This window comes from Populus nigra, chromosome 4, assembly GCF_951802175.1.
Source record: "Populus nigra chromosome 4, ddPopNigr1.1, whole genome shotgun sequence".
NCBI classification, from domain to species: domain Eukaryota; kingdom Viridiplantae; phylum Streptophyta; class Magnoliopsida; order Malpighiales; family Salicaceae; genus Populus; species Populus nigra.
In genome coordinates this window covers 11,761,919-11,780,954 of record NC_084855.1, presented here as the reverse complement: position 1 = coordinate 11,780,954, position 19,036 = coordinate 11,761,919, and the positions used below count along the sequence as shown (strand labels likewise).

The 19,036-nt window shown below is 35.4% G+C and overlaps 4 protein-coding genes across 4 annotated transcripts; all 4 read right to left on the bottom strand.

Annotated features, from left to right (window-relative positions):
* Positions 1–711: 711 nt before the first annotated feature.
* On the bottom strand, positions 712–3,227 carry LOC133691952 (ABC transporter G family member 20-like). The gene has a single exon (XM_062112580.1). The coding sequence runs from the start codon at positions 3,112–3,114 to the stop codon at positions 892–894; it is 2,223 nt and encodes a 740-aa protein (XP_061968564.1). The 5' UTR covers positions 3,115–3,227; the 3' UTR covers positions 712–891.
* A 4,417-nt stretch (positions 3,228–7,644) lies between these two features.
* LOC133691068 ((+)-neomenthol dehydrogenase-like) lies at positions 7,645–9,485 on the bottom strand. The gene is made up of 6 exons (XM_062111398.1): positions 9,466–9,485; positions 9,114–9,360; position 8,911; positions 8,589–8,662; positions 8,208–8,349; positions 7,645–8,021 (listed from the first exon to the last, which is right to left on the bottom strand). Exons 1-6 carry the CDS (start codon positions 9,483–9,485, stop codon positions 7,645–7,647), a joined length of 861 nt encoding a protein of 286 aa, XP_061967382.1.
* Positions 9,486–10,355: 870 nt separating this feature from the next.
* Positions 10,356–12,520, bottom strand: LOC133691459 ((+)-neomenthol dehydrogenase-like). Its single transcript, XM_062111973.1, has 5 exons — positions 12,325–12,520; positions 11,991–12,240; positions 11,814–11,891; positions 11,399–11,575; positions 10,356–10,943 (listed from the first exon to the last, which is right to left on the bottom strand). Exons 1-5 carry the CDS (start codon positions 12,357–12,359, stop codon positions 10,563–10,565), a joined length of 921 nt encoding a protein of 306 aa, XP_061967957.1. The 5' UTR covers positions 12,360–12,520; the 3' UTR covers positions 10,356–10,562.
* A 5,046-nt stretch (positions 12,521–17,566) lies between these two features.
* Positions 17,567–18,361, bottom strand: LOC133690932 (mavicyanin-like). Its single transcript, XM_062111214.1, has one exon. It carries the CDS (start codon positions 18,117–18,119, stop codon positions 17,622–17,624), a length of 498 nt encoding a protein of 165 aa, XP_061967198.1. The 5' UTR covers positions 18,120–18,361; the 3' UTR covers positions 17,567–17,621.
* Between the last annotated feature and the right edge of the window lie 675 nt (positions 18,362–19,036).

Below are 19,036 nucleotides of genomic sequence, written 5' to 3'. Positions count from 1 at the left end.
ACTGGAATTCAGGACTGCTGTGGCTGAATTTCCAGCAGAGAGGATGGAGACTGGAATTCAGGACTGCTGTGGCTGAATTTCCAGCAGAGAGGATGGAGACTGGAATTCAGGACTGCTGTGGTTGAGTTTGTAGCAGAGAGGAGAGGATCTTGGTTGTCATTGGCAAGGAGATTGGACTAAGATGATGGCGGCGGTCTAGTTAAGGTATACCAGTGAGTGACAGGGACTATTCTAAGCAATAATGTCAAACTGACCAAGTGTGACAATGGAAAAGCCCATCAAGTAGTGTAGACAACTGATGAAACACCCAGGCAGAGATTTTATGATTATTCAATACTTTTAGATATGCAACTTCATGTAATTGATTTAAACTAGTTTCAAGTCCCCAACGCCCTTTCCCCATCCGCAGAAAACCTTGAGGCTGCTAAAGCATCAGAGTCTAAATACTTTGCCCAACCCTGCATTGTTCCCCTGCACAGATTTCCAGCAGGTATATTGCATTTGACTGTTGCTATTGCTTTAGCAAATCCTATCAATAACCATTAGTTTATTTCTAGTCATGTGAAGAATCCATATCCTCAGTTATCATGCGAAGTCATTATTAATGTTTCAAAAAACATTGATGGGTAGCATGATTTATTCCAAAATTTTCCGAATCGTCCATGGCCAGTCAATTGTTCTCTACTGATTGAATTGCATCAAACTTGATCATGAATTTTGAGAAAGATAGTTTCTGAATGATAAATGAACGGATACAAAATAAGCCTCCTAAGAATATGAAGAAAAAGGAAAGCTGTGAGCATGCTTTGGGTTTTTTTTTTTTTTTCCTGGTACAGAAGCCAAGAACCATCAATGGATTTTGTAGTAATCAATAACTAGCATGAGAATAATTTAACTCCTCTTGTTCTTGCTACCAAACAACAAAGCAAAGTAAAATAGAATCCTGAAGAAAAACCCCCAAGCGATAGTGATCCACAAGCAGTTCCATTTGCTTATATCTGTTATCCCTTGTTGCCTAAGAATATCTGCTCCCGTGACTACACAGGTGTTTCCTGTAATGTTCATGCCCAAAGTGTTGCTAATGCTCTTCAACATGTTCAATTTCAATGACAATGGCACTGCGGCAAGAGGTGTGGTATCAAACATTTGCACGCCCCTGACAAAACATTTAGTTGGATCATGAAATTCATTTTGCAAAGCTGCCTCATATGGATATTTCACTAGAGAAATATAGTGAAACCATAACCAAAACGAAGGAATTCGATCTCGAGAGATAAAGAACCCACTGAAGAGAAGAAAGTAGGCCAAAATGGCAACCACAATGGTGAAACCCAGCATAACATGAGAGACAACTCCTGAAAGAAACGTAACAAACGAACTTCCAGCCCAAAATGCAGACAAGATTGTGAAGAAGAAGAAACAGAACCCAGAAAACCCACCATCGAGTCTTACTGCCCAGAATGTTGTTGCGGCAAAGGCAATAGAAAGTACAACCAGAGAGGGAATCGAGATTAGAGAGTGAGCAAGAACGTAGGATGAGCGACGATAAGCATTGTAGGCGGTTTCCCTCATGAAAATATAACGTTCTTGCAGAAAGGCAGGGATAGATTCTGCACAGGTGTAGTAAGTAGTGGACATGGCAAAAGCAAAAAATCCCAATCGCTCTTGCGCACCTCTAGGAGAGTTGTCAAGATGATAAAAAACGGTGGCCAGGATTATACCAGTAACAAGAACAGCACCAAGGCGAATTCCAAACAATTCAGGCATTCTTTTTGCATTTAGTAACGATCTTTTGCTTATAACCATCATTTCAATCCAAAGTGGATTGGCAAAGGTTGGAACTGAAGATGTCAAGCTTGAATTATTTGGGGCACCAGAGACCAGTTTGCCTCTCGAAATGCTGGCACTTATTGCGTCCTTAAGTGAAAGCTTGGGTGCGTTGAAGTTTCTGTTCTTGGGGTTTTTCATGACTTGCCATGACTTGTTGAATTCAACAAGCGTCTTGGTTCCTTCTGGAGCTTCTTCAAGTTCACGAATCAAATCCAAAGCAAACTCAGTTCGGTTCTCATTCTCAGGAATTGGATGTCCAAACTGAGAAAAGAATTCTGGAAGACTTCCTGGAGAGCCAGCATATACTGTTTGTCCATGTGAAAGAAAGATCAGACGGTCAAGTAAGGTCAGAATTCTGTAACTTGGTTGGTGTACGGACATGATTACAATGCTTCCTCTTTGTGCGATGCGCTGCAAGACCTTAACAACCATGAAAGCACTAGTTGAATCAAGCCCTGAAGTTGGCTCATCAAGAAACAAGAGAATTGGGTCGTGAACAATGTCAATTCCAATGGAGACTCTTCTTCTTTCACCTCCTGACACGCCTCTATGTCCTTCATCTCCAATCACAGTATTGGCTGCATTACGCAGGCCTAATTGATCAATCAAGGCCTGAACTCTTGCTTTCTTTTTCGACTTGGAGAGGGAGCGAGGAAGCCTGAAATCGGCCGAGAACATTAGCGTCTCTTCCACAGTAAGCATAGGAAACAAAAGATCATCTTGCATAACATAAGCAGATATCACTTTCAATAGCCTTGACTCCAAGACCTCACCATTCAAAGTCACAGAACCTTTCAAGCTCTCCTTCGCAATTCGGTCAGCAAGTGCATCAATCAATGTGGATTTACCAGACCCGCTAGCCCCAAGAACGGCCATAATTTCCCCTTCTCTTGCTTCTCCTGAAATATCATTCAACAAAACCTTCGTGCTAGATGTATCCGAAGAACCAAGTGAAGAGTCCTTTCCACAGAATGGAAACGACAGTTTTTGGTTAACTTTGACACTGTATGTCAAGTTGTTAAAAGAAAGGACAAAAGGGGTTAATGGTGGCATAGAGCTACAAGCAAATCCTAGCTCAAGGACTTGATGCTGATGGACGGGAGTGCTGTAATTGCATGTGTCGCTTTGCGCATCGTCTACACGCTTTAGGAGCTCGGCAAGAGTGGGAGAAAGAGATGGTTTGGATCTTCTAGGATAATTTTGGAGCTCCATTTGGTGGTTGTTATGGTTAAAGGGTGGCAGTCCTTTTCCTTGTGACATGTTTGAATGTCCTGAATCGGACATTTGTGAATGTTCGGTCCTTGCACCACTGCTTTTGCAGAGAGTTTATAGAGAGGGAGGGAGAGGAGTTTAGTAGGTTTGGTGTATCAAGTGTCCAACCATGGTACAGAGTATATAGTAGGTGAGAGAAGTTGTAGAGAAGAAGAAGGTGACCCAGTCAACTCGTATTTGGATAAACTCACTCAAGCGAAGGATCAGGTGGCAACATGAATTAATTAATTAGTTTTTCTTGTATACACGTGAGACCAAACCAATCTGTTTATTTTCTATTAATTATCAATTTTTTTATATATATTGGAGATCTTTGGTAGATAAAATTCCCAAAATCATTTCTCTGCAAAAAGAAATACAATAAGTCGAATGGAAAAGGTTAAAACTTAAAAGATTTGTATAACCAATTCAGGTAGGTAGTCAAAATCAAACAGAACCCTCATATCATGAATTTCTTCCTGCTAATAACAATGTCCACTTATTAGAACTTCCAGGTCAGTCTAAAGATTTTTATTAAAAAATATCTAAAATAGAAGGTGATTTCATTGTTCATCACCTCATAAAAGACACTGGATTTCAATTGCGTTTTTGGTTCTTTTATCTTTTAATTTTTTTTCCTGCTTCGGTTATTAATTTTTTTTAATTTTATTATTCGACATCTTATTAATTACAAGGTACTTGATTTTACATGAAAAATTCGGTTTTATTACCTAAGAAAATTTAAAAATTCAAGGATCAAAATTGACAATGATGTAAGAAAAGATATTTTTTCTTTTTAGATACTATTCATCCTTTTTTTTTAATTACCGGTAAGATTTTTCCAATTTTATTTTTGATCTTTTTAGTTTTGAACTTTTATATTTTGATCCAAAAATTTATTTTATTCACATTCAATCCTTCAATTTGAAATATGAGAGAGATAAAAGGTCTCTAGAAAGCGGTGGAAAAAAAAACGATTGGTTTTCCAAATTCAGTAAGCAAAGAAGTTAAATTTGATGTCACTGTTTTCTCTTGACGAGATAGTGTCATTAAAGTTTTTTTTAATTTTTATATTGCTAGAAAAAGTAGATTGAAACTGAAAAAATTTGTATGGGTTTAGTTTTATTTTTTTGAATTGATTTATGGATGTTTTGGGTTGAAAATTTGTTTATTAAGGTAGTAAAGATGTTTATTAAATGTTTTTTTTAGTTAAAATAGGTTAAAAATAGATTTTTGGGTTCAAAAAAACCCTAATCTTATTTTTCAACCACTTCTTCGGTGACTAGAATTTGAACTAACAGAAAAAACATCATTTATTTTTTTATATAAATAAATAGTGGACCAGGGGTGAAGACAAGGTGGCTAGTGGGGCCACGTCCCATAAACTAATAATAAAAATAATAATTAAAAAAACTTAATTTTGATATTATGATAGGTTTTTATTTAAAAAACATTGCTCATAGTTAAAAAAAAAAAAAAACATGCTTCCTTTCAAATAGTCAAGAGATACATTGATAAGGAAATGAAGTTTAGGTTGAAGAAATATATTGTTTCTCAATAATTTTATATGTTGTCTTTCCTAAAAATATTTATTTTTATAATCATATAATTAAATAAAAAATAAATTTTAGAAAAAGAAGGTTATTAAACCCAATGAGAACCATGATCTAAATCATAGGTTAAACGAGTTAACTTGATTTAACCTGAATCAATCCAATATATTATTATTTAATTTATTTTATATAAAAAACATTTAATTAAAATCAATTTAATTTTTTTAAATCAATCTGAATTTTGACCAGTCAACTGGGTTAACTTCCAACCAATTTACCTCAGCTTAGTACAATTCAAAGATGGTATCATTGGGTAACAATGTTGACGATTTCCTGGGTTTAATATCATTACAGAAAGAAAAGAAAATCCTGGCGGTGCGGGGGCCACATATAACCAAGACAAAAGGGATCGATCTTACTTCCAGAAGCAAAAATAAGAATTAATGCACCGATTACATCACTTTAGAGTGGCATCAACATGCCATTGTCTCTCTATAACAAGAAACCTCAATAATAATAGCAGACGTGTGCCATTGATTTCTTGTATCTGCTACCCTTTCATTTGTTCCTTGTTGCTAAGACTATCTAAGCGGTGAACCTACACTTCCTAATCCCTTTACTACACGCCTTCGTTACCTCACGAAACCCCCCACATGGCGATGGCTCATATGACTCTACTTTTCTCATCACCTCACTTGAAATCCATGCCTTTTTAAATAAAACCACAACACAGGGCTGGCTTTATGGGAGTGTTAGGTATGGATGTTATATCTACTGTGGACTGGAAAGCGTTGGGGTGTTCATCTGTTCTGGACTCAGCAGTGCCAAAGAGATTGAAGAAAAGTCTACAAGTGGGAGCTTCTTCTTGCCCCATATCTATATCTATATATATTGTTAGTGGGTCCTTGATTGAATGCATAACTATCAAACTGTTTGATCCAATCAAGATAATTAATTGATCACGTCATTAGGTCCACCTGTGTCAGCTTTTTTCTATGTTCTTAGTGAAACACGAAAACGAAAAAGAAAAGAAAGGATTTCACTTTGTTTTTTTGACATGGTTGGACTCCAACCAGGTTCATTGGATCATCTTCATTTGATCAAATTATTAGATTATTATTAAATCAACTCGTCCAATTTTGACAGCAGTACTGGTTTAACGAATAGAAAGTGGGTTTGAAAACTATATTTATGAGCAAGTAGTGTGAATTGTCTGTCCATAGGCCATAGCAACCATTAAAATTAATAATTGCAGGAGTTTAAGTGCCATAACCAGTAATATCGAAGCATCCACAGCTATACATGCAAGAAAATCAACATGTTATTAAATAGGTTCACCAAATTCGTGCCGTGCTATATAGCAAAACTCAACAAGCACACTTCAATGGCTAAACCAAAAACAACAGTTAGCTATCAAGTACATTTTGAATAACTATTAGTGCACAATGTCAATTGCGTGCGTGGTGCTGAATGTCGGATCTTTCCTCTCTACATCGTGAAGATTTTGGATGTGTTGGGATTAATTATAAAATTATAATTTTAAAGGTTATGAGATCACTATTTACTATTATGGTTACTAAAAATTATATTGGTATGCAAGAATATGGGTAAAAAAATTAGTTGTGCATAAGAAAAACACATTATTTTCAATAAATCCTACCTATGGTAAGCTACATTATTGATTAATTGTTTTTTTCTAAGTCATGTTTTTATTTGTTGGTCTGTTTAAGATTCTTCTTGATAAGAAAGTTTTTATCTTAACAATTTGAGGTAGATCCTCCTTAATAAGAAGATCTTTATCTTTATGGGCTCAAGACAGATCCTTCTTAGTAAGAAGGTCTCTATCTTATTAAGCTAAAATCTAATAATTTTAAGGTCCAAATTTTAATGGAATATTTATTTTTATTTTGTATCTTTAATACTCGAAGATATACTTTATAGTGTAATTTTATATCCCAAATATTAAAGTCTACAATTAATTCCTAATATTTTATTTTTGTTAATTCATTTAATTTAATATTGGGAATATGCATTATATTGTAAAATTCATACCCCAAATATTAGTTAAACAAATTAAGTTTTGTGGTATTTTTGAGATTTTAACCAAATATTAATGGATAATCACAAACTTGTTATGATAATTATTAATTAATTTTTGTATTTTTTAAAGTATGATAATTATTTTTTTATAAAATATGCATGAAAAGTTTTATAATTTAGCCATATGCACAAAAAAAATTGTTTTTGTATTTTTTTTAAATAAGGAATTTTGAATTTTTTGTATTTTTCTGAAATTTAAAAGAAAAACAATTATATTTAATATCAAGTCAGTATCTTATAGTGTAATTTTACAGTCTAAATATTAAATGAAATTATTGAAAAATATACGAGGGTTCCACAAATAATTTTAAAATGGTCTCTGAATTTTTTCATAATTTTTTAAAAAATTTTAGGGTTTGTTTGGCAATGAATTAGAAATACAAAGGAAAAAAAATACATAATCAAAGCTAAGATTGTATTTGACAAATACACTTTAACAAAAAAAAAAAAGTTTTTGTCTTGCAAAATTAGAACAGCCAAAACAAGGCTTTAAAGTCTTATGGGTCAGCTTTAAAGTCTTTATAATCAAACATATCTCTAGACCCAGCTATTTGTTGTCTTATTAGTACTATTTCTCTGATATTAGGGTCCATTGTACAAAACGCTTAGGATTACTTGAATCAATCCCAGAATATTTATACATACTTGTACAGATTGATAATTTTGGAACATATTACAGGAAAGCAACATGCGATTATAATCCATGACAGCTTCTCCCTTTTCTCTCTAGCTATTTCTCTCTCTTATTCTATTATGGGTCTCCGAGGTAAATTGACAAAGAGAATTAAGATGTCACCAGGTTCTACATTAATCTTGCTGAAAGGAAAATGCATAGAACAGGTTGCTGTTCTATTCATTTTCCATTCAGCAAGGTTAATTTATCCAAGATCATAGTGGGGTTGTTTTGCATTCAGAAACAAGAAAACTTATCCAGAATGAAAAAGAGGCCAGAAGGTCCTCCATCAGGAAGCAGCGCCAATTTCACAGGATACTCTGCAGCTTCATCAACCGATAAGGTGCCGGTGTTATTGCTCATATCTGTTTTGACAAACCCTGGACAGATGCAATTAATGCAGAAATTGGGGTGCTTCTTGGCAAGAATCCTTGTGTGAGCATTCATGGCTGCTTTTGAGAGTACATAGGCTGACAGTAAAGCTGGCCAGCCCTTGGTTTCTAAAGAATCCTCCTTGAAATCTTTTAGAAATACACTTAATAGTTCATCTATTCTCTCCTCTGTAAAGGTATCAACATCACTGAACACTCCTTTAGCCCATTCATTTGGTATATTCTGAAAAACGTGAAAAACGACGCTAGGTGAACATCTTTGTGGATATTAACTTTAAGTTGAATCATCTGCTTTCAGCTCAGCTGACTTGTGAGTTAAAAGCAAATTAAAGAATTACCCTAGTCCTCCTTTTTCTTACCCCTACTTTAAACGGTTTATTTTTAAATGAGAGTTGCTTTAGTATTATAGCTTCAGCATTGACAAGAAGGAAGAAACATTGTGGCACTCTTCAGCTGTTCTTTTAGCACCATAGCAGTTTGTGTTCAGGCACTCTTCTGCTAACTCATAATTTTGAATCAATACCTTCTTCCAAACATTCTGCAAATCGTCCTGAATAAAATAGAAACTCTATATTTTTAAGAAACATTCTCCCGTAATTTAACTTCTTAATGTTAGGATGCTATCCTTGACTCAATATAAACATCTGCAGTTGATGAAAAGAAAATAAAATATTATTCACTCCATGTAAGTGTTTCTAAGCTTAATTCTGCAAATAAACGTGCTTTTCATGTCCATTTCCAAACTCGTGTTTAGTTTCAACTGAGATAAATCCTGAGGAAAGTACTTACTTCTGTACCAGTAATTTTTGAAGCTGCTGAAGCGTCCGAGTCTATTGTGGTTCCACGGATCGCTGCATTGTTCACTTGCATATGTTTCAAGCAGCCATCATGTCTTAGTTCTTCCACATTACAGAACTCAGCAATATGAACAATTTATCAGGTTCGTTTGAACTATTTTCAAGAACCTTATATCCCTTGACCTTAGTAACTGTATAGTCATTTATTGATGTTTCGAGGATCATGAGTTATTAATATTCCATTCAGCATTTACTACAAAGAAAAATAACAATGGAAGTTGTTAGCATAACAATTTTGAATTTTTTTACTGAACCCTCTACTGCGACGCCTTCCTGTCTAAACCACTTCCTCATTTGAATGTGAGGTTGAAGAAATACGGAAGCAGGAAAATCAAAATGAAGACAATTTCTAAACTTAACCGAACTTTTACTTTTCCATCTGGCAATTCATTAAACTGAGAAGATTAACGCTAAACTGACTTTAGCACCACAGGTTTTGTGTAAATCTCGGTCGTACCAAAATATCAAGTTTTCCATATTGAATTCTGATGAAATCTGCAAGAGATGCAATACTTGCAGGATCCATTACATCAAGCAGATGAAAGACCACATGATCGGAGAGACCAGATTCGTTCAGTTTCTCAACAGCTTCAAGACCTCTCGTTTCATCTCTAGCTGTTAGTACCACCATCACCCCCTTAGACGCCAACAGTTTTACTATTCCCCAACCAAGCCCCTTGTTTGCTCCTGTAACAACTGCATACCTAGCAAAAGAATTTTCCCAAAAAAAAAACTGTGGTCAGCAAAGAGAGATTAACGGCATCAGAAGCCATGTAGGAAGTGTTGGAGATACAAGTAATGATTCTCACCTCTTTGTTGATTCTTCCATAGATGATGAGGTACTGAAATATGAGCATTACGGATTCATTTTTATATGGTGTTGTGGTTAGCTTAATATCACAGCAGTATATTCTTGACTCTCTAGTGGGAGGACTGAGAATAGGTCAACTTTGTTTCTTCTTTCTTGTCCTGCCTATTTAGCCGAGTTCCATATCTTGAAAACCTAACACGGCATAGCAATAATCTGCTGATGCATAAAGCTGTCTGTCTTGCGCGCGCATATATTTATATATATTGATTGCATTGATTGTTTCGTCTTTAAACTACTGAAAATTAAAAATAAATAAATAAAACAACTATCCGGCACCCTTCACATACATCAACATAAAATTCTATTTCCATCATTAACAGATTCCGAGTCCTCAATTCTCAGACATACAAATTAAAACAAGACGAAGATGAAGACAGAGTGTGAGCATCCAAGAATGTGTTTGCATTTTACAATAGGCAATTTATATAAATCCAAATCTCATCATAATATGTTAAGTTACTTCCAATCATGCTCGTTACAATCGAAACAAAGAAACTGATTAATTGGCATATTGAAATTTGTTTGGGTAAGCATCAGGACAGCTCCATTTTCTCCTCCCTTGCAATACATCTTTTCAATGCGCGAGTACTCCTTGATCATACAAATAGGATAACAGGGATAGGGAAAATTATTGGATGATCCTTATAATTTAATTAAGGTTAGCTTGATGTGAAAATACATAATAAAGGACTTATCGGTCTCATTCATATGCATAGATTTAGCTCAAACCTGAGTTTAATCCAATAATACATAATGTTGTGAAACTACTTTATCCATCAGAATCATCTACTCATTGTCAAATGTGACCTGATGCTTAGTATTCCAGGATTTCATAATTGGAGCATTGCCAAAATTTTATTCCACAGGACATGAATCTGGTTCAATATATAACAGGAAGATAAACTGCAACTTCTCACACATCTAGACAATATCATCTTTCAGTTTAACCTGTCTGGGGTGAAAATACATCGACGAGAAAATTTTCAATATCTTGTAGCCGTTTTCTACATCATGATTATCATGTTTGATTTTCATTCAAAAGTACGGTAGCATTTCTTTCTGATAAAAGAAAAAACCAGAAGGCCCACCATCAGGCAGCAATGCCAATCTCACAGCATTTTCGGCTCCTTCGGCAGCAGTGAAGGGGCCGGTGTTGGTAGTTATGTCAGTTTTGCAATAGCCAGGGCAGAGACAATTGACGCGGAAGCTTGGATACTTCTTGGCTAGAATCCTTGTATAGGCACTCATGGCAGCTTTAGCAACAATATAGGCAGACAGATAAGTTGGCCAGCCTTTGGATCCCAACAAATCTTCTTTAAAATCTTTAAGAAACTCGTTCACAACCTCGTCTAGTCTATCTTCATTGAGATTTTCAACATCATTCAACAATTCTTTGGCCCATTCATTGGGCATGTTCTAAGCCACATAACAGGGAAAAAAAACTTTGGTAAGACTGCTTATAGAAATGCTGCAAGTACTAGTCTGAGCTGAATGAAACACAAATTCAGAGGATAATAAATACAAGACTATTCCTGTAATGTTAATTGTTATGAGCTAACACAGGAGGCGAATTTGCATTTGCGGAACAATGTGTGCATGAAAGTACCAAGCAGGGGAGAATATGACAAACAGAGATTATAGGAAAAATCATGTTTTCTAGGAGTTGTATTCTTGGACATTACCATAAAGAAAGTACGATAATTCAGAATAAGAAAGCATATAAATGTTACTGCACATCAACCAGTCTAGAAGTCAAATTTGGGTTTCCTTGAAGAGGAGAAATAACTCGGCCAAATTTCAAGATAAGACAACTGCTAGTTTCAATATGGACCAAAATACCAAGACTCCATTCTTGAAAGACAGTCGTGTACCTTTAAAAGCCCCAGCATTGAAGAGACATTTACAATTCTTGGTGAATCAGACAACTGTAGGAGGGGCGCAAGTGCTTCAGCCATTCCTCTTGCACCATAGTAGTTTGTTTTCACACATTGCTCTGCCATCTCATAATTTTGAGTTCCAATTTCAGCCCACACTTGCTCCCCAAATGGCTGCATTTGAACAAAAGAATTTTAGACCCTCTCCAACACTTCATAGATCATATCCACGGAAACAAACGAAAATCTACTTAATTTACTACTCAAAATAACCTCAATATCCGTTAAATGATGATTACAAGCAATAATTAGTTCCAATGCCTGATTTCTGGTCTATCAAAGGGTTACGTAAATATAGATAGAACAGGCAATGATCTTCCGAGTGATTAGTCATTACAATATGAAGACTTACAAATTCACCAGCTTGTTCAAAGGCTCTTTGAAAAGCATCTGCCTCTAGTGCAACTCCACCAATCCCAGCATTGTTCACCTGCACAAGGTTACAAGATTTTCAAGAAACTATCAGACAAACATAAATAAATAAATAAATAAATAAAAGGATTAGCCCAAGAAATTCATTACTTCATACCAAGATGTCAAGTTTTCCAAAATTATTTTTCACAAATTCAGCAAGGGAAACAATGCTATCAGGGTCAACCACATCAAGTTGATGGTAAATCACAAGGTCATCAGAGATGCCAGAATCTTTCAGCTTTTGAACAGCTTCAAGACCCCTTTTTTCATCTCTGGCTGTCAACACCACCAAAATCCCATTAGAAGCCAACTGCCTACATATTTCATATCCAATCCCCTTGTTTGCTCCTGTCACAACTGCATACCTGAGACAGAAATACTTTAAGAACGTAATGATTCTCTTAACAACTCTTCAAGGAAAAAAAGAAGATGAGAGAGCATATAGCTACCTCTTTGTTGCAAGACTGGTGCACTCTTGAGCCATGGCTGATGGTGTGAAAGATGATATCGGATGAATTTAGAAAGAAGGCAGAAGTTAATGGCTTTCTTAATGACTGTAAGAAACATCAAATAGATTTGATTCTTATATCCGTCACTATTCCATGTGCCAGGCCCTACTAGGCAAAGGAGAAAAATCAGCCGAAGACGGTGCAAGAATCAAACTTCTTTCTAGAAATAATATAAAATAGACTTGATTTCTTTGTCATACAAATTTAACAAAAAAACAAAAAACAAAAAATCTGAAGGTGATTTTCTTTGAATTTATTTAGCCCGCAATGGTTGATTCAAAATCATTATAGCAATAGCTGGCCAGGAAGATGACAAGTAAATGATGAGTTGATGAATTTGATGAAAGCAGGTCGTTCATTTTCGCCGTTCCACAAGAGCAAACATGCTTAGTTGTTTTCATGTGATGCCTCTGTATGGCTGTCGCTCTGTTACGAGCGGAAGAGCAATATTATTGCATGTTGGTGCAATGCTTATCCTGTTGAAAAAACTGAAAATATGTTTTATACACCTCCATAGTTCTTCAACAACAACAACAGTGCTGTTTATTATTTTCTTGTTGAATTAGATGCTGTCGGCAATGCTTATCTCATTGCATTTTAATTATTGCAAGAAAGCATTTCCTTCACGCAAGAAGCATTAAAATTAATAAAAAAATAAAAAGGAACCCTTTTTTATTATTATTTATTTATTTGTATATCTATTGTTCTATCAAGTATATCCCTTCATGATCCAAAAATGGCCGGCATTGACATATATAAAGTTTTTCATTAAATATATATTTCTTTAAGCAGGCCAATTATAAAAAGAAAACAAGAAAAAGGAGAGATTATAGTGGAAGGGTCGGTGTAAGTCTCCTTTCCATATTTTAGCAAAGTTGTTTTTCAAGTTAATTAGTTGATTTCTTGAGTCTCTATAATACTATTTTATAAGCCAGCATTATCTTACTGATTACATCAAAAGACTTTTGAATGTCAAAAAAAAAATTATTAAAAATATTCTTTTTTTGTTTATGTAAATAAAAAATATTTAAAAATAATTGTTGGGTGTTTGATATATATATATATGAAAAATAAGTGTTAAGAAGAAAAAAGATAAAATAATTAGTTTTTTTATTATTAATGTACGTGTTCGGGTAAAATTACGCGTACCTCAACTAATTTTATGAACCCTAAAGTTAATGACCTTATAAGTCTTATGTGATTATGAGATTTGTAGGACTCGAACCGGTGATTTCTTAAAAATAAATTTAAAATCTGATCGATTGAGCTATACATAGTTTACTGACTTGGTAACCGAACTAATATTCTAAAATATTTTTATCTCTAGAAAACTGTAAACCATTTTCTCTTATTTCAAATTTATTTTCTCTTTTATTGTAAAATATTTCAATGGACCAAAAATGTTATTCATATTAAATCCAAAACATAAAAAAATAGTTTACGGCCTTCTAGAAAGAAAACACATACTTCATACGTGTCACGAGTCCATGTCTAGAAATGGTAGCAGCGCTTAAAAGTGGCAACTTGGGTAGCTAAGGCTATTAGGAAAGCCCATTTACAATTAATGGGGCCTGGAAGCTATTGGATCTCAATAACCCTCCTAGGCCCTAATTAATTGGGCCTGGAAGCTATTGGATCTCAATAACCCTCCTAGGCCCAAGCAGTAGACTGCTCTGGAATTGCAGACGAACGGGCTGAAGGTCTATTTTAAGCCTCTTTGCTTTTAATTTTTTCTTAATTTCCTCTTACTCCTGCTCTCGTCTTCCTTTAGTCCTGATATATGATGGTAGATGCTATTGAGAAGAGGGGATCCTATCCCTACGATACAACTGGCAACAGAAAGAGTCGTTATCAGCCAGCCAAGAAGGCAAGAAGAACTTCTCTTTCAAGCTCCAGTTTTTAAAAAAAATCAAGCACTAAACCAGACCACTACTAATACATGTACCCAAAAGCATTCTCTTTATCAATCGAAGGACGGAACAGAACCACCACGGAACCCAAAATGACAGAGGCAGAGCCAAGCAACAACAGCACGGTCGCAAAACCCAGATTAGTAATCTGCATAGGCGACATCCATGGCTACATCACAAAGCTTCAAAATCTTTGGTCAAATCTCGAAACCCAATTCGACCCCCAACACTTTAACGCTGCAACAATTATCTTCTTAGGCGATTACTGTGACAGAGGCCCAGATACCAAGAAAGTCCTAGATTTCTTGATAGACTTACCTTCAAGGTATCCAAATCAAAAGCATGTGTTTCTTTCCGGAAATCATGACTTTGCTTTTGCTGTTTTTGTTGGTGTCCTGCCTGACCGCAAAATGGGGTGTCATTTAAGGAAGGATGGAAGGAGTACTTACTATTAATTTTTTTATCTGAAACTTTTTATCCTAATCTACCAATTTCTCCAGCCACTTACTTTCTTTAGTGGGAAAGGACTCGGATGTTGACAGCTTCACACATTCAAGATATTATATATCATTGTTCTTTTATATATATATATATATATATATATATATATATATATATATATATATATATAAAAACTGAAGTGTGGATGTTTGATGTTTAATTTCACATAGGAATTAACTGAGAAACCGATCATTGTGGTTAGCGGCCACCACGGGGAACTTCATATTGATGGTCTAAGATTGATTATTGATGAAGGTGGTGGATTTGAGAATAAACCAGTGGCTGCAATTGCGCTTCCCTCGATGAAGCTTGTTCGTGATACTGATAATTTGACAAAATAGCTTGGAGTATATTATAGATTGATGCAGCAAGTGTCCACAATCTTTCCAGATTTAGCCTAGCATACACATCCAGGCATGTAATCTGACTGTTACATTCGTGGTTGCATATCCTGAGCAATCGTTTCAGTACTGGCCTTGGACGTTCTTCTCATTGCTTTCCCCCCCCCCCCCCCCCCCTCACCCTGTGACGGGGGATGCTTGGTTTTATCAATTGTCGTATCTAATATTGTAGAAATTTCTTGGGGAATATAAATAAAATGGGCTTGTGTCCATGACAATTGTGTTGTGGAAATTGTCCAATACATTGAATTTAGTTTCATTCTATTTTTTTTTTTCCTTGAGAAAAATAACGAAAATGCTGATGGGAAACTTGCATGACTGTCAGTTTCTACTGATTTCTAAGATGAGAGCTAAGAGGCTGGCCTTCATTTATGTTGGGGTATACAAACCAAAGCAGCCTAATATGTCATTAATCATACCAGTTTTTCATATGCAGATGTCAAAAATGGTCGAGTGCATATATGATTTGTATCCTGTTCAAAAAGATTGGTTAAACTTGCATGAACCCAACCAGCTGGTTCTGTAGAAATGGAGTCTCGGCCATACCAAATATCAAGTTTTCTGTATCTGGTCTTCATAAAATCTGCAGATGCAATGTTTGCAGGGTCCATCACATCAAGCTGTTAAAAGACCACATAATCAGAGAACAGAGACCGTTTCAGTTTCTCAATAGCTCGAAGACCTCTCTTTTCATCTGTAGCTGTTAGCATTCACAGTTTAATGTTGACTTGGTAGAACAACAGTCTATTTCTGACATTTTAATGAGCACGGCAGAAAATGGATCGATTTTGTTTCCTAGTTTCTAGTCCTGCATATTTCAGACGACTTTGGATCAAATGGCATAGATACCATAGAGGTAAAAGGTGGAGGCTGAGAAGCCACCCACCCAGCATCTTCGGTAGAAAATTAAGTGTCTCTTTTGCTCGAAGATGAAAAAAATAATAATCATAGTCTTAATCTAATTTTAAAAAAAAAAATATCAGAGAACTTACAGTACATGGATGATAAACAGATGCATCAGAACGGCCTGTCTTGCCAAATCTTTTGATTGATTCAATCATTCTATTCTAAATTTCTTGAGACTACTCCAAAAACTACCTGGAATCTTTCGCTGATGTCCATATAAATCTCCACTGCGATCATTGAAGATTTCTTAATCTTATGCTGACAGAAACAGAAACAGAAACAGAGTGTGAAACATCTAAGAACACTTCGGACTGTCTTGCTTGTTCGCGTAAAACTACCTCAGTACTAACAGAGATGGATTCATTCAACTATTAATACAAACATCCAGATTGTTATATGTTAAGTTTGCTCCTCTTGTCATTTTTAGATTACAGAGAATCATTTTTAGTTCGTTCAGTAGCTGGATGAGGCTGGCTTCATATTCTCCTGACTAGCGACTAGCAGCACCTCTTTTTCAGAGGCTTGATATAAGGATTTGATGACACACACACCCATCAACCCCAGCCCTTGATCTATAACCTGTAATCCTAGCCATCATCAAAGTTGTCCTGCATCATTGAACTTTAGGATTCAATTAGGCCGGCTTGATGCTTCTTCACTTGTTTGGTTGAGAGTCGATTGGTCTCATTCATACATGTGGATTCAGCTACTCCCGAGTTTATTTGGCCAGCACACAATCCTGAAGAACTTCATATCTAGCATGAGTAAATACCAATCTAATACATATGGATACATTTATTTAAAGACATGAGCCTTAAAACACAAATCATGAGAGATAGGAGAGAGAATTTCATATGCTTCGGTTCTAGGATCCATCATGTATATAATATTATGTACAAGATCAAATTATCTTATGCTTTAAGCATAATAATTATATACCAATTTAAATCATGTAAAATTAAGTCAGTTAAAAACATTATTAAGTAATTAAGAATGTATTTCTTGTCCATGTAAGAGATGATCATGTATATAATACATAATATTGTATAGCTAAAATATATTATAAGTGTGACACAAAATCTATGAGCTAAAATAATTTGAGTTACCTCGTAAAATTCATAACTTGATTATGTACTCAAATTTAATAACAAGTTCGTTAGTATAGATCATTTTGCCTCTAAATTTGCACTTTCTTGGCTATTATTATAGAGGGCAAAACTATCATTCCACTGTAGCATTGCGATGTATAATTATTCTTGGTACGTGGTAAAACACTGAGCCTCCTTTGTTTTTTTTTTCTTTTAATTTTAATCTCTACTCCTTGTTAATCAGATCGGGAAAAAAAAAACGTGGTTAATTACAAAGTGCAATAAGCGGCAGCAATTATAATGGGCGAATAGTATTTTTATTCAAAGTATTCATGTAAAGAAAGTTAGACAGAAAACAATTTTAATCTGTCATTAATGAAACCGAAAAAAGCCCTCGAGGTTGGCAAAAGACAGGCAACTTGAAAACCTTCCTAATAAGCAAATCCCAAGAGACAGAATCCTAGCACACCTAGAGTCCAAGACAGATTACTAAAATAAAGAGATGAAGCGCTGCTAGGTGGTGCAGCAGGACTCAAATTTGAAGTTGCCGGAGCGACCAGAATATCAATCTTTTGTCCTGCTTGGCAGTGACCAGGGTAACCACATACGAAGTAGAAGTGGCCAAGCTGCTTTCCAAGAGTGACTGTATCGGAGCCGTTGGTATAAGTAGCTAGTGGTGATGTTGCATTGCATGACTCGAAACCCTGATGCGTCACTTGCTTCACGTTGTGGAATTGGTTGTTGTAGTTGAAGACAAGAGTATCACCACCGTGAAAATTCTTGCTGGCAGCCCAATCTTGGTAATCAACTTGACCCATGCTTGTCCAACCAGCAGAGTCACCGACTTGGTAAACGGTAGCCATGGAGACTCCGCAAAGAGCCGTCGTCAAGAAAGAAACCACCAGTATTGTTTTCCTGAAATTAGCCATGATCGCTTGGAAGACAATGAATATGGGCTGCAAGGAAGCTGGTACGTAAAGAGAGAGCACTGAGAGAGAGTTCTAAGGCTTGCTTGAATGGGTTTGTGAGATAAATCGCCTCAGGTATCCTGTATTTCTAGTGCGGATCTAATCCGGATTCTATAAGGAAACGGATTTCCTGATTTGTATATTCTTTTTAACGTAATCCATATCACTGAAGGAGAAGTTCCTAATTTCATGTGTCCATTCTGAGTTTGGATGGATTCGCGTTGGTGAAGCTGCCATAATTCGTGCCTTGCTGGGCTAAAGAATGTTTAATCCTTTACATAGCGACATGGGTTTGAGCAGATCTCTGCATATGAATGAGACCAATAGGCGATAAGCATTCCGTTTATGTTAGCTTAATTAACTAGTAAATTGATCGTATATTGTTTAAAAATTATTATTAGAGATCATATGCTGATCTAATTGTCTACATCCCATTATTGGGTGATTCTCAGTTTTTATTTTATAGATTTTTTTAGTTTGACCTTCTTAAAATATTAACATGTTGCGCAGTTGGCTGATCTGTTCTCCAATTATGAAACTCCTTTTACAAGAGTGTGTTTTTGCATATACATTACTCCTTTTGCTTTCATTTTTACTCTGAATATGTTGTTGTCTAAATTGCCTTTGATCAAACACCATTGATCTTTAAACATTACTCTGAAATCTTTTTTCATAAATTGTCGAACACTAAACAAGTTTTGATCAATATCAGACACATATAATACATCTGAAATATACTTCAAATCTGACATGCTGTTTAAAACAACAATTCATTTGACTTTATCATTAATATAATCACCATTTCCAATTTTGACTTTGGAAATAGCAGTTTTGTCAAGTTCCTTGAACAAATCCTGATTGTTTGTCATGTGATTTCT

What these genes read in the sequence shown, in the direction of transcription:
- LOC133691952 (XM_062112580.1), bottom strand. Translation starts at nt 3,114, where the DNA reads ATGTCCGATTCAGGACATTCAAACATGTCACAAGGAAAAGGACTGCCA.
- LOC133691068 (XM_062111398.1), bottom strand. Translation starts at nt 9,485, where the DNA reads ATGGAAGAATCAACAAAGAG. An exon ending in ATGGAAGAATCAACAAAGAG is followed by an intron (nt 9,361 to 9,465) that starts GTGAGAATCATT and finishes TTCTTTTGCTAG; the next exon opens with GTATGCAGTTGTTACAGGAG. An exon ending in CTTCTTGTCAATGCTGAAGC is followed by an intron (nt 8,022 to 8,207) that starts TATAATACTAAA and finishes ACGTTTTTCAGA; the next exon opens with ATATACCAAATGAATGGGCT.
- LOC133691459 (XM_062111973.1), bottom strand. Translation starts at nt 12,359, where the DNA reads ATGGCTCAAGAGTGCACCAGTCTTGCAACAAAGAG. An exon ending in ACCAGTCTTGCAACAAAGAG is followed by an intron (nt 12,241 to 12,324) that starts GTAGCTATATGC and finishes TTTCTGTCTCAG; the next exon opens with GTATGCAGTTGTGACAGGAG. An exon ending in TTGAACAAGCTGGTGAATTT is followed by an intron (nt 11,576 to 11,813) that starts GTAAGTCTTCAT and finishes GTTCAAATGCAG; the next exon opens with CCATTTGGGGAGCAAGTGTG.
- LOC133690932 (XM_062111214.1), bottom strand. Translation starts at nt 18,119, where the DNA reads ATGGCTAATTTCAGGAAAACAATACTGGTGGTTTCTTTCTTGACGACG.